This window comes from Nicotiana tabacum, chromosome 5, assembly GCF_000715075.1.
Source record: "Nicotiana tabacum cultivar K326 chromosome 5, ASM71507v2, whole genome shotgun sequence".
NCBI classification, from domain to species: domain Eukaryota; kingdom Viridiplantae; phylum Streptophyta; class Magnoliopsida; order Solanales; family Solanaceae; genus Nicotiana; species Nicotiana tabacum.
The window spans coordinates 122,599,003-122,611,970 of NC_134084.1; the positions used below are offsets into that span (position 1 = coordinate 122,599,003).

General features: G+C 35.6%; 1 protein-coding gene and 1 long non-coding RNA gene across 8 annotated transcripts; one reads left to right on the forward strand and one right to left on the reverse strand.

Moving 5' to 3' along the window:
• Positions 1-2,309: 2,309 nt before the first annotated feature.
• Positions 2,310-10,836, reverse strand: LOC107832753 (uncharacterized). 4 transcript variants are annotated; one of them, XR_001658631.2, is made up of 4 exons: positions 10,686-10,836; positions 6,005-6,073; positions 5,157-5,935; positions 2,310-2,811 (listed from the first exon to the last, which is right to left on the reverse strand). It is a non-coding gene; the product is annotated as an uncharacterized LOC107832753 (long non-coding RNA). The 4 variants fall into 4 exon arrangements; XR_012709744.1 differs by having other exon boundaries at positions 5,157-6,073; XR_012709746.1 differs by lacking the exon at positions 10,686-10,836 and adding an exon at positions 10,418-10,678 and having other exon boundaries at positions 5,157-6,073.
• LOC107832752 (myb-related protein 2) lies at positions 5,999-8,634 on the forward strand. Of its 4 annotated transcripts, none has more exons than XM_016660625.2 (6): positions 5,999-6,203; positions 6,295-6,371; positions 6,602-6,662; positions 6,760-6,835; positions 6,929-6,998; positions 7,553-8,634. In XM_016660625.2, the coding sequence occupies exons 1-6, from the start codon at positions 5,999-6,001 to the stop codon at positions 8,306-8,308; spliced, it is 1,245 nt and encodes a 414-aa protein (XP_016516111.1). In that variant the 3' UTR covers positions 8,309-8,634. The 4 variants fall into 4 exon arrangements, with proteins under 4 accessions (XP_016516111.1, XP_016516113.1, XP_016516112.1 ...); XM_016660627.2 differs by having other exon boundaries at positions 7,571-8,634; XM_016660626.2 differs by having other exon boundaries at positions 6,763-6,835.
• Positions 10,837-12,968: the final 2,132 nt, after the last annotated feature.

Below are 12,968 nucleotides of genomic sequence, written 5' to 3' on the forward strand. Positions count from 1 at the left end.
GTGGGCACGCGGAGAGGTAGAGGGCGACCTAAGAAGTATTGGGGAGAGGTATCAGACAGGACATGGCGCGACTTAGGATTACTGAGGACATGGCCCTTGACAGGGAATTATGGAGGTCGAGCATTAATGTTGTAGGTTAGGGGAAAGTTGTGAATATTTCTACAGCACAATAGAGTGAGACTAGCCAGTTAGGAGTTAGACTAAGAATGTCATTGGTCGTCTATTGATGCAGAGCTTTACCTGCTAGTTTTTACTATACCAGCCATCTATTTCGTATTTCGTATTCTGTATTTCATATCTCTTATATTGTTGTTATTTTATTATGCATTTTTATGGTACTAATATATCGTCTCCTGTTGCTTTTTTTTTGAGCCGAGGGTCTCCTGGAAACAACCTCTCTACCCTTCGGGGTAGGGGTAAGGTCTGCGTACATATTACCCTCCCCAGACCCCACTTGTGGATTATACTGGGTCGTTGTTGTTGTTGTTGAAGTGAAGTTTTCCCAATTACCTTTGCAAGTTAGGCCAAACTTTAGGTGAAAATATTTTGAAGTTTTGCTTTAATAAGGCCACACTTCAGACAAAAAAATTCTCAAATTCAAACCCCAGACATACACAATTGAACTGAAGTTTGCCCTTACTATGAACTGAAGTTTGCATGATTGCCTTTGCAAGTCAGGCCAAACTCATGCAAAAGTATCTGAAGTTTTGCTTTGATAAGGCTACACTTCAGGCAAAAAATTCTGAAGTTCAAACTTCAGATATACACAATTGAACTGAAGTTTGCCCTTGCACTATGAACTGAAGTTTGCGTGATTGCCTTTGCAAGTCAGGCCAAACTTGAGGCAAAAATATTTGAAGTTTTGCTTTGATAAGGCTACACTTCAGGCAAAAAAAATTGAAGTTTATTTCAGGCCCGTATGTCTGAAGCTACCCGAAAAGTGGGTACACTTGCAATTTTTTGTGCAAAACGGATATAAGTTAAATGATGACCCAAAAACTGAGTATAGATACAAAGCCCCAAAAAAGTTAAATAGTTAAATAATCATTTGTGAGATTTACTCTTTGAATAGAAGTAGCCTTATAGAATACGAGTAGGTATCCAAAGTGGTGCACTCGTGGAAGCAAACAGAAGGAAGTGCCATGAGAATACATAGCCTCAAAGAATATACGTAGTGAAATCAAGTAAAGCTAACAATAGAAATGTAGAATAGAGGATTTCTAGTACAGTAAAGTTAGTTCAACCTCCAATATTTTGTAGGATCGAATACGTTAGCCATGGCTAGAAAATCTCTGAGTTGCATTCTCAAAATAAAACCACAATATCTGTGGCCAGTCACTAAGATTGCTTAAAACCATCAAACCTTTTTGACAAGTTGATTAAAAAAAATCCTTTTTCTTTATCTTTTGAAATCGACTTTCTTCGAATTAATAGTCAAAATATTAGCATGAGGGGAAGAGAATAGTTAGTGAAAGAAACAAGAGTCTAGCATAAGCAAAACAAAGACAAATATCTCAAAGCATTATAAATATTTGACAAATTGGAGGATATAATCATAGATTATATGCATGTTGTTGATTGTTTAGAAGCATCTAAAATACTAACAAGCAATCAAATGTTCCTAAAAAACGGGTAGCCTGGTGTACAAAGTATTCCGCGTTCACACACACTCTTCAAGGTGTAATGTAGACAACCTACTCTAATGCAAGCATTAGTGACTGCTTCCATAACTCGAACCCGTGCGGAGATAACTTTATCGTTGCTTCAATGCTCCCTTCAACTGTTTCTATTTTTAAATTAGTTGAAATCGACTAAATGGAGATCAAATTTATTCAGGTTCATTTCATTCGAATGGGAAACATAGACCAAGAAATTCTATGACCCATGGCTTTAGGTTAGAGTTAAGATTCTGAAATTCCATTCCCTAGAATCCAACTTTAATTATCCCGTCACAGCATAATCCCTTTTCCCCATTGAGAATAGCATTCTGTGGTCATTTCTGTCAACTTTAAGCCAATCATTGACTAGTCACCCCACCCCACCCCACCCCCAACTACTCGAGAGATGATTTTAAATGTTCTTATCTTCTTTTTTGTTTAAGTTTCTTGTCCTTCAAAGTAAAATTAAGTTAACCTCAAAAAGGAAATGCAAGTACATGAAAGAACAAGAGCACATGTTCTCTTCCTTAAAGCGGAGAATATATCATGCAATTAACACAAAGGAAACAACAAAGGATAAGAAGAGCTAGAAAATAAATTGGATAGAAAAAAGCAAACGGGGTTCTGCTCAGAGAAAACAACAGTCGTGGCTTTTTGGCAACACCAAGGATAAATTAGGTACTTTCTTGTAATATATTAGGAGAAAAGGTCCAGATTTATCCTGTAGTCCACATTTATTCTCCGATATACTTTCGGTCTAAATTTATCCCACCCGTTAGGAAAGTAATAGAAAATACTGGTCTGACATGGGTGAGATAGATAGTACGTGGTATGACATCTCACCACCTTCTTCCCCTTCCATTTCTTCTTCCACCCCCACACCTAGAATGGAGGTTCCAAAATTTCTTCATATATCTTTCCAAAGTCCCACATAAAAAGTAGAAAAAAAAAAATTCTTTGGGGAAAACCATGCAGGGTTTGGCCCAAAGCGGGCCCAACACATGTTTTATCCTAAAAACTCTGCCAGGCCAAGTTGTCACAAACCAAGATTTTCTAAGATGACTAGTGTTTTGTTTTACATTGATGGGAGAAAAGCTTCCCAGTTGCTGTCCTCTCTGTTTATCCTTTCCCTTGATGAAGCCGAGGTTGATCCCTTCAAAAATTAAGAGTACTTAAAAACAATCATATGTCAAAGTCTTTGTGAAGAGATTTACTCGATACCTATGTTAGCAGGATTAAAATGCACAAATTCCAATATATATTACTATTAAGTACCACACTCATAAGCAAAAATGAATCTGGTTATATCTCAATGAAAGAACATTAAAATACTTGAAAACTTTCATATTGATCAATGATGTGGAGCAAGCCATCAGAGAAAGTATTTAGCATATGAGAGCTAGCAGCTGCTACAACTACCCTTATGCCAGCAAAACATTTGAGATTCTATTTACCACTTCAACTATATAAAGGTTGTAACAGATTCCTTTAAACTGCATACAAAATGCATTCCTCCAAACTCCATAAAATATTCTAACATATCAGAGTCACCTGATTCTTTTTTCTGCAAAACTTCAACTGAAACTAATGTGCATATCATTGTCAAAGATGAGGAATTTTCACTTAATTTTTGAATCAAATTTGTACCTAATTAAACATAGAAAACATAAGCCTAACCAATAATAATGTCAATTTTTCTTTTTCCTTTTGGCACCTAGCATTTCTTAATTTTGCAATGCAATAACCTCATTTTGTTCAACAGCTGCAGATTTCAACTAGTATTCTCAATAGCCAAAATGTAGACCTAGGTTCCAATGCTTAGAATGCGAATTTATTCTGCATTGGCTGTTCATCAGTTGATAATATTCTTTGCTTATTTTAATAGGCTGTGTTAATATCCAGGTTATAATCCATTAGCCAAAACATGAAATGAAGGGTGTGGCATGCTTTTCAACTAACATATCATAGCCATTAAATGAAACTTGAAGGACTGATCCAAGATAATATTCAAAGTATAAATAATCTCCAGGATCAATTCCTTGATAACAGTAACAAGATTCTCCTTTGAAAATATTATCCAATGTAATCGTCTATATCTATACAGTAGATTGAAATGCTACACAGCTCAATTTATACTAAACAGCTGCATATATATATGTGCACTACACTCGTTTTTATTCATTGTAATGGTTCCTAATATATTCCTATGAGTAAACATGAAAAGGCAGATATACACTTAGTAAAACAAAGTAAACGAGGCAGAGGTGCAAAATAGGCTAAACATTTCAGAAACAGCTTAGTACGAGTTCCCTGATTTTTCCTATACAAACTTAACAGAAACTCCTAAAAGAGAAGGGCAAAAAGAGTTTCACAATATAAGGATGTTTCTTTTAAGAAGAAAACTAGTCATTCAACATATGAGGAGATAAATGAAGATTCTCAAGCTTGTCCAAGAAAATAGAACTATGATTAAAAACAAAGTGAACTGTATCTTTATGTGGCGTATGGGCACATTTCAACCCATAAACGGGCATAAAAGTTATCTTGTAAGACCAGGATATATAGATTCATTAAGTGTACCTCCAAAACCAATTAAGATTTAAGTCAAGGGAAAGGTAAATAGGGATCTTCAGTTGCGAGTTGTCATGTTTTCCATCAGACAAGTATTGATTTATTTATTCTTTTGAAAGGGGTCCCAATGCTTTGGAGATGGCCATTTCATACCAATAAAAGAATAGAAAACTTTTAGCTGGAGGTCCTCTTTTCTCTATTTTAGGCTGAATAAGTACCAAATTTACTGAAGGAGACCACAAGAAAGTATTCTTCATTCGATTCCTAGCCTTCAGACCAAGCGAAGAAGCATCTCTCCACTATTTCTGGTTATTTTTATTTCTTCATCCATTTTCCCTATTCACACAATTTTATAATAGATAAGTAGTATGAAAAGAATGCTTAAGATATTCAAGAAATTCATATCACTATGTACAGGCCAAGATGTTGTACTAAAGTCATTAACCATCCAAAACCGGCATGCTTGTGACTATCCCGTGTCTAAACATCATAGCACTGGACAGAGCACCAGAGGCACTGCCTCAGGCCCCAGCACCAACATAAATTGCCCACCCCGCTCCCCACTTAAAAAAAACATGTGAGACCTCGAAAGGGCATTCACACTTCACAAAAATAGATGAAATTTCGCCTCATACCTTAAATGAATATATGCAAGCACAAATCTACAGAAATGGGGAAACGAAATTAGATGGCATAACATGGCTTAACAAACAAATAAGAAGAAAATTCATTACTAGCAAAGGTTTGGTAAAACAATGAGATTTAGAAACTCAAAGACACTAGATTATCTACTTTTGCCAAGACAAACTATAATCAACATAATATTCATAAAACATCCATAACTAAACAAACTGAAACCAAAGAAAGAATGTTCATTTCTTCTTGTTTAGGCATTCAATAGGAGAAGCATCTGAACCATTTTCTTACCTTTTTGCCTTTTTTCTTGCATGTATCTAATTCCCAGTACTAGATGCTCCAGTCAATAGAATCTTCCATTCGAAAACGAAGATGGTTTTGTAGTTTTCAAGACATCATAGATAGTGGATTCCGCCAGTCTCCATCAGGACAAAAAAATATTCCACTATTAGTTCTTGGAATATGATTCCCAAACTTTGCCAGATAAAGAATATGTGTGCATAAGAAAAAGTCTTTGGTGGATCAATTCTTGTACCTATTGTAAGGTGTGTAAGTGTTTCAGGAACTTATAGTGCAGAGGAATATAATGCATGGTGCCTTTCCTGTAGATTAGAAAGCGAACTTGCATTCTGGACCCATAAATGTGTAAAACCAACATCTTTTTCTTTAGCTGCTATTAATTAGATTGGTCGAGAGTCGGAGGCAAATTCAGGATCTAGAATTATTGAGTTCACAATGAGTGTAATCTTATTATATGTATAGACTTTAAATGTCTTTCTTCTTCTTATATATACCTAGTTCGAGCTGAAAACAATTGGTTCAGTTAAACCCATAGAACCTCCCTTGCATCTTATTTGTGGATTTGGTCAAAGAAAACAAGGAGATATATATAGAGCTGTAGCTGACAACTTTGTTTAACCAAATGAAAAACAATGTTATATACTGCGAAGAATAGTAAAGAATCATTACTTGCAATTCAAAAAGGTAAGACAAGAGTGGAGTCACTGAACCTGAAGCGACATCAGATTCCTTCCACGTACGTGATAAATACTTTCAGTCGCCCATCATTCCTATAAATCCTACCGTAAGACTTATTTGCTGATCATCATATATTCATATTCAAAGGCCAGAAGATGTACCATCAACACCACCAAACTGCCAATATGCACCCTTCGACAAGAATGTCTTTCCCTGAAAGGCATCTGTTCCTGCAAGGTGGGAATGTCAATGGAGACTCAGGGCTTGTTCTTTCTACCGATGCTAAGCCAAGATTGAAATGGACAGCAGACCTCCATGAGAGGTTTATAGAAGCAGTTAACCAACTAGGTGGAGCAGACAGTAAGTGCACACAAAATTTGTTAATTTGGATAAGCACCAGATGCATGTTATCTCTCATTGAGTTGATTAAATTACCATTCTTCTATTGCAGAAGCCACTCCGAAATCAGTTCTGAAACTTATGGGGATCCAGGGACTAACCTTGTACCACTTAAAGAGCCATCTTCAGGTTAGTTTTTATTCACTCCATGGTTTACAAAATACATGTGAAGAAACTAGACATTTCATAACATAGCTGCCACAAACCATTCAAAACAAAACCATTTGGTTAAGAGTGAAAAACATCTAACTGCAAAGACGGTTAAAATTTGTTTATGTCAAATGACTGAAGAGCAAAGCTGACATTCAGATATGTTTGAATTGCTCAATAAAATCTGATCTTCTATTTTTTCCTGGCAGAAATACAGACTAAGCAAGAACCTCCATGGACAAGCAAATATTAGTGGGGTCAATAAAGCTGGTACGAAATCCAATATTGTTCAAGGATATATAAATCCAAAAAGCTTCTTCTACAGAGAGAGAACACTCATAAATTTATTGTTTTTAAATAATTGTAGCAGCAGGTATAGAGAAGATATGTGAGAGCACTGGAACCCCTATGAGCCATCCAAGTATTGGACCCCAACCAAACAAGTAAGAACTAACAAAGCTGAATTATTAATATCATCCTACTTCGTGTCTGAACCATACCTTACACTGTAGCAACCATTAAATTTTTTTGTCCAGCAACATACCAATAAACGAAGCAATACAAATGCAAATCGAAGTACAAAGAAGGCTACATGAACAGCTTGAGGTAAGAAACTGTTGCAAAATTTATCTTACATGAGAGAAGTTAGAACCATAAAAGCCAATGCGTAATATGTTAGTAGCAAAAGATGAGACATCCTGTGTCATAATCTGTGTCATAATCTGAAGAAAAGCCAGAAGCAATACATTGTCGAAACATTATAAGGCATTTTCATTTTAAGACCAGAACCATATTTCTCGTATTTGTGGAAACAAGATAACAGAATGATAGCTTGAGCAAGAAATTTAATAGTCCTAGTCCAAAATAGTGCTTTTGCTCTAAGGAGTAATAATTTAACAATGTGACCCCTCCATAAGTTTTTATTCTATCCAAACATTACGAGTAATGAAAAATCTTCCTTATGGACTCCTGATGATGACTAATTACACTCCAAATGATATATTACTTGGTCAATTTTCTAGTCCCAGATAGTGCTTCTGCTTTAAGGCTTAATGATCTAAATTATAACTCTGCATAGATTTACTTCTAGCCAAACTTTAAAAGTAAATGACAAGTTTTCCTTGCTGGCATCTAAATGAGGCATAATTGAACTGATATAGGTGCAACGACATTTGCAGCTAAGGATAGAGGCTCAAGGGAAATATTTGCAAGCTGTGCTTGAGAAAGCACAAGAAACCCTTGGAACACAAAACTTGGGAACAATCGGATTAGAGGCAGCCAAGGATCAACTGTCTGATTTGGTATCCAAAGTATCCAACCAATGCCTGAATTCTGCATTTTCAGAGATAAAAGAACTTTCAGGATTTCACAACCCACAAACACAAGCAATCCCGCCAGCAGATTGCTCAATGGATAGCTGCTTAACGTCCTCTGAGCGACCCCTGAGGGACCTGCGGGAAATGCATAATAACCAGATTGGTTTGAGGCCTTTAAACTTCGGACCATGTACGAAGGATATTGAAAATGAGACCAGGTTACAGCAGACTGAACTAAGATGGCGTGACGACCTCAAGGAGAACAGAAAACTGTTTCCCAAAATGGATGGGGATTCAGAAAAAGAATTTACCAAAGAGACAAATTGGAGCAACTTATCAATGGACATTGGACTTCAAGGAGAAAGACGGAATGTTAGCAGTAGCTACTTTGATGGAAGACTAAATGGAATAGATGCAGACATCAAACGTTTTCACCAGGATGCTGACAGAAGTGATTCAATGAAACCAGAGAAGCAGATGTCGTCACAAGGATATGAGCTGCCTTACTTTGCTCCTAAGCTGGACCTAAACACGGATGACCAAACTGATGCTGCTTCTAGTTGCAAGCAACTTGACTTAAATGGTTTCAGTTGGAGCTAACAGATCACATCTCCACAAAGAAGATGAGATGCCTGCATGGGGAAACTAAGCCTGATGCTCCTTTTAGAAGGATGAAAATAACGTGTAACAATTAGAATTTCAGATTATATATGATATTATAACAATATTGGATCTGCTAGGATCACATTTTCTGATCTAATATCTAAACTTCCGGGTTGCATAGTTTATAGCATTACAGGATATTCGTAACCTTTAGCAGTTGAGTGTTCCATGTACATATAATTATTGCAGTAAAAAGCCTTTGCAATGTCATATACAGAAACCAATTCTAATCAAACAAATCATGTGTTAAGCACTTTCCTCCATTTGCACCTTCAGAAATATTGCAAATGCTTCTTCAAATTTCAAGTTCTCATATGCTTCTTAGATCATTATTGCATCTGAAGTTACTTTAAGCGAGAATCAAGTCTTTAACTCCACAAATCAACATAAGCTCTCTGAAATATGTCTAAATATAAGGATAAGAAAACTGTATTACAAATCCAAGCTTAGGGGATGGAGAATCTATATAGGCATATTTTATATCATTCTTCCTCAATTCAAGCTCTTCAACAAAGATGAGAGGAAAGGGAAAAGAAACGAAGTTGTGTTCTTTGAGTCAGTTGATAATGATAGATTTCTACATGCTAAGGTACTGAAATTTTTATAACTAATCAGAAATAAGACCCACCGTAAAGCAGTTTTCTCAGGTATCACTCAAACAACTACCGATGAAAAGCAACACAAGTGATATAGATAACAATTTTGGCCTATGAAAGTACATAAAATATAAAAAAAGATTGGTATTTCTCTATTTTTAAACTTTTTATAGAGAATGTTTCTGCCAATTTCCTTTCATATTCCTTTAACATCAAAACTGTCTTTAAACATATTGTTTGTTTTGGATAATACACTTGGATTAATTAATAATTTTGCTCATGTATTGACCAACATCCGGAATTTCATCAACCAATAAGCATATGGCAGCAATTATCTTCATACCAAAACACTCATGTACTACATGCCATTGGCTTGAACAAACGAAATATCCTATAGATGTACACAATGGCAGAAATTCAAAGTAATAGGAGTATAATGTTTGGAGAGGCCCATTCACTCCAACCTTCGCTTAATAAGAAAATGAACCTTGGGTCTAATTCAAACCCCGAAAGCTAGCTCATGAGGTGAGAATGACCAAAGACCATATAACTTATAAGGAGACTAAATTCACGTTCCACCGACTGATGTGTGAGAAACTCAAGATATTGGATATTTGGATCCCAACAACAACAAAAAAAAAAACCAGTGGGATCCCACAAGTGGGGTTTGGGGAGGGTAATGTATACGTAAACCTTATCTACCTTAAGAAGGTAGAGAGGTTATTTCCGATAGACCTCGGTTCAAGATCAGTAAAAAGGAAGCAATTAACAAAAAGGAAGCAATTAACAGATAATAGCAACAACAGGTAATAAGCAACGGAAGCAAATGGCAAAGTGTGTAATAATAAAGATTTAGGAATACGGAAAATGCAAGAATGGTGCCAATACTACAGGAGAGTGACACGCCGTGTAATAACAAGGAACTAGGAATAGGAAAAAGCAAGACTTGAACTAATACTACTGGTAAGACAAGGAGAAGCTCTCGACTACCTGTCAACCCACAACCTTAATTCTCGACATCCACACCTTCCTGTCGAGGGTCATGTCCTCGGCAAGCTGAAGTAGTGTCATGTTCCTGCCTAATCACCTCTCCCCGGTACTTCTTAGGACTCCCCCACCCCTCCGCTAACCCGCCACATTTAGCCTCTCAAACCTCCTAACCGGGGCATCGCTATCTATGCTCTTCACATGCCCGAACCATCTCAGCCTCGATTCCCGCAACTTGTCTTCCACATGGGCCATGCCCACCTTGTCCCTAATAACTTCATTTCTAATATTTTGGATCCCATGAATTAAATTTCAGTACAGATGTCAACTACCAATAGCTAAGCCTAAAGAGCAAGACACAGTACACTTTAACTAGCTAAAGAGTAAGACACAGTACACTTTAACTAAAACGTCTTAATAACAATAACACTATTTATGGAATGTGTAAAATAGGTGGTTCTACCTCTGTGCCGCGTCTCACCATTTTGAAACAAGAATCAAAATAGAAAGTGAAAGCCATAGGAACAGTAACATCATTAATCTACAAAAAAAATACTAGGAGAATCTGTTCTGGTGATAATGATACTCGGGAGAACAGTAAATAAAAGGGCCTAAAGAGACAAATTCCTCCTCTATATATGATTCAAATGAGTTGTTACCATTGATAAGGTATCGAATTTCCTTTTTTATAAGAAGAGATCTTATCTATATCTGCCTGCATGCATGCATACCTTATAAGGAAAAGGAAAGAAATGCCCATTCGCCATTCTCAAGAGCTTCAGTCACGCGATTTCCTGTTCTGAGTGATCTTTCACTTTCACGGAAATTCGATACAAGTTTTGTCAAATGAGATATTTCCCCTGCGGCCTGCCCGTGGAGGAATGGCAAATTGACAAGACAAGACAGCTGGAGGGTGGCCCATTCCAAAACGTAACAATGACTTTGGGCCAAATAGAGGCCCAAATAACATATTTTTTTACTATATAGAAGAAGGAATAAGCAGGCAGCAGGTCAACATGCCTGCTTGTCCCCGCGAGGGTATTATGGTCACTTCGGTTAAAATGGATTTATAGAAGAGGGAATAAGCAGGCAGCAGGTCAACATGCCTGCTTGCCAATCAGGGATAAAATGAAAATTACTCATTGGGTATGCTTTATTGAGTAATACGTTGTTGCTTCAATTTTGGTACATTTTAGTAAGGGCTTAAATGACGACAGACCACGTGGGGGGCTTTTTGGAGAATTCAGGTGGTCTAATGATGTGATATGGGCCCAGCTGGATGCTTTTAGTGATTTGTTTCATATTAAATGAGTTACTTTCCTTTTTAGTTTATTCCAAAACAAATGACACATTTTTAAATTTGGAAATAATTCAACTTTAAACTCTTTCATTTTACTCATTTACCCTTAACGAGAAGTTTTTATAGCCACAGAAATATCATGACCCCACAAACTTTTTACCCCTTAAACTTTTAAGACCACATGTTTCAAAAGTCTTCTTCTTTTTTCTTAAACTCCGTACCAAGTCAAATTACCTCATATAATATAAAACTGAGAGAGTACATTAAACTAAAATTATTTTAGCGGCTGACAAAAACGGTTTCTGTAGCTACTTATGCATCCCTTCGAACTGTGGTCGTTGCTTTTTGCTAATTGCTTTTGTTTGTAGAAAAGTGGCATTTTTGAGGTGTCGATTATGCTTAAACGATTCTACTACTGTTGATTAAAAATCCAAATTAAGATTTAACAAAATGACCAAATTTTTCACTGACTGTTACAATATTTTTAAAATCTATAATATCTTAGATAAGTTTAAAATTATCATAGAAATATTTTCCAATGCATTAATTTTTCAATTACAAAAACCAAATAACTAAAATAATTCACTAATAAAAATATAATTATGATAGTGAAATATTATATAGCATATATCACTAAACCGCTATCCAACTTATAAATGAACATAATTTAGCAATGAAAATTCAAGTTCCAGTGACACTATTAACAAGTGATAAAATAATATAAAAAGAATTAAATATGTACCAATAATTTACAAGATATCAGTTTCTTCCGTACCAAGTGTCTATGTTTTTTGGTCGAATAAATTACTGTATTGAAAGCAGTAAAGGAGGTTAAGAAGTATCATTACCAACACATACTAATTTCGGCGATGTAGTTCCACATCAAGTATCCATGTTATCTCGCACATGACAACTAACGTTTCATTTTTGTCTAATTTCTTTTTTTTTTTTTTTGCTAAAGGGGAGAAAAATAATTTGATACAGTCAAATACTATATAGAAGCTTCAAAATCAAGCATTAAAATAGTTGTTAATTACTCCTACTCAGGGGCGGATTTAGGGGGGCGCAAGGGTGTTCACCCGAACACCCTTCGCCGAAAAATTACACTGTATATATAAGGCAAAATCTGTTTTTATCTCTATATATTAAGTTTTGAACACCCTTAGCACAATCCAAAAGTGTAGTTTAGTGGTCAAGGGAGTTCAAAATCTACATAAGGTCATGAGTTCAATTCCCACTAGCTACAAAAAAAAAAAAAAATTGAACCCCATTAAAACTAACAAAGTATTACTAATTACCTTAATAGGAACCAAGTAGGATAAGGAATTCACGGTTAAATTAACGAAAAAATTATACTAGACCTAAAATTAGCGATATTCATCTCTAAAATCTTATAAAAATAAAATAGTAGAGTAAAACGGAGTCCAACTCAACATAAAAAAAGAAAAACAAGTAATGACCCCTTGTAAAGTTATTTTCCTAATTAATATTTAAATAACTTTAAAAATTATGTATATAAGCTTTTGAGGCATTACATGGTGTCTTACCAGTACATTTAGTAGCTTCCACGGACTTCCCTATGATCAAAAATATTTTAGCTAAATTAATTTGGCATTATGACTTTGAAAAAACAAGAAGGCATTAATTAGTATTTTCCAAATCCATCCTTATCTAATAAATGATCTACAAAATATGACGATATACAAAGAGTAAT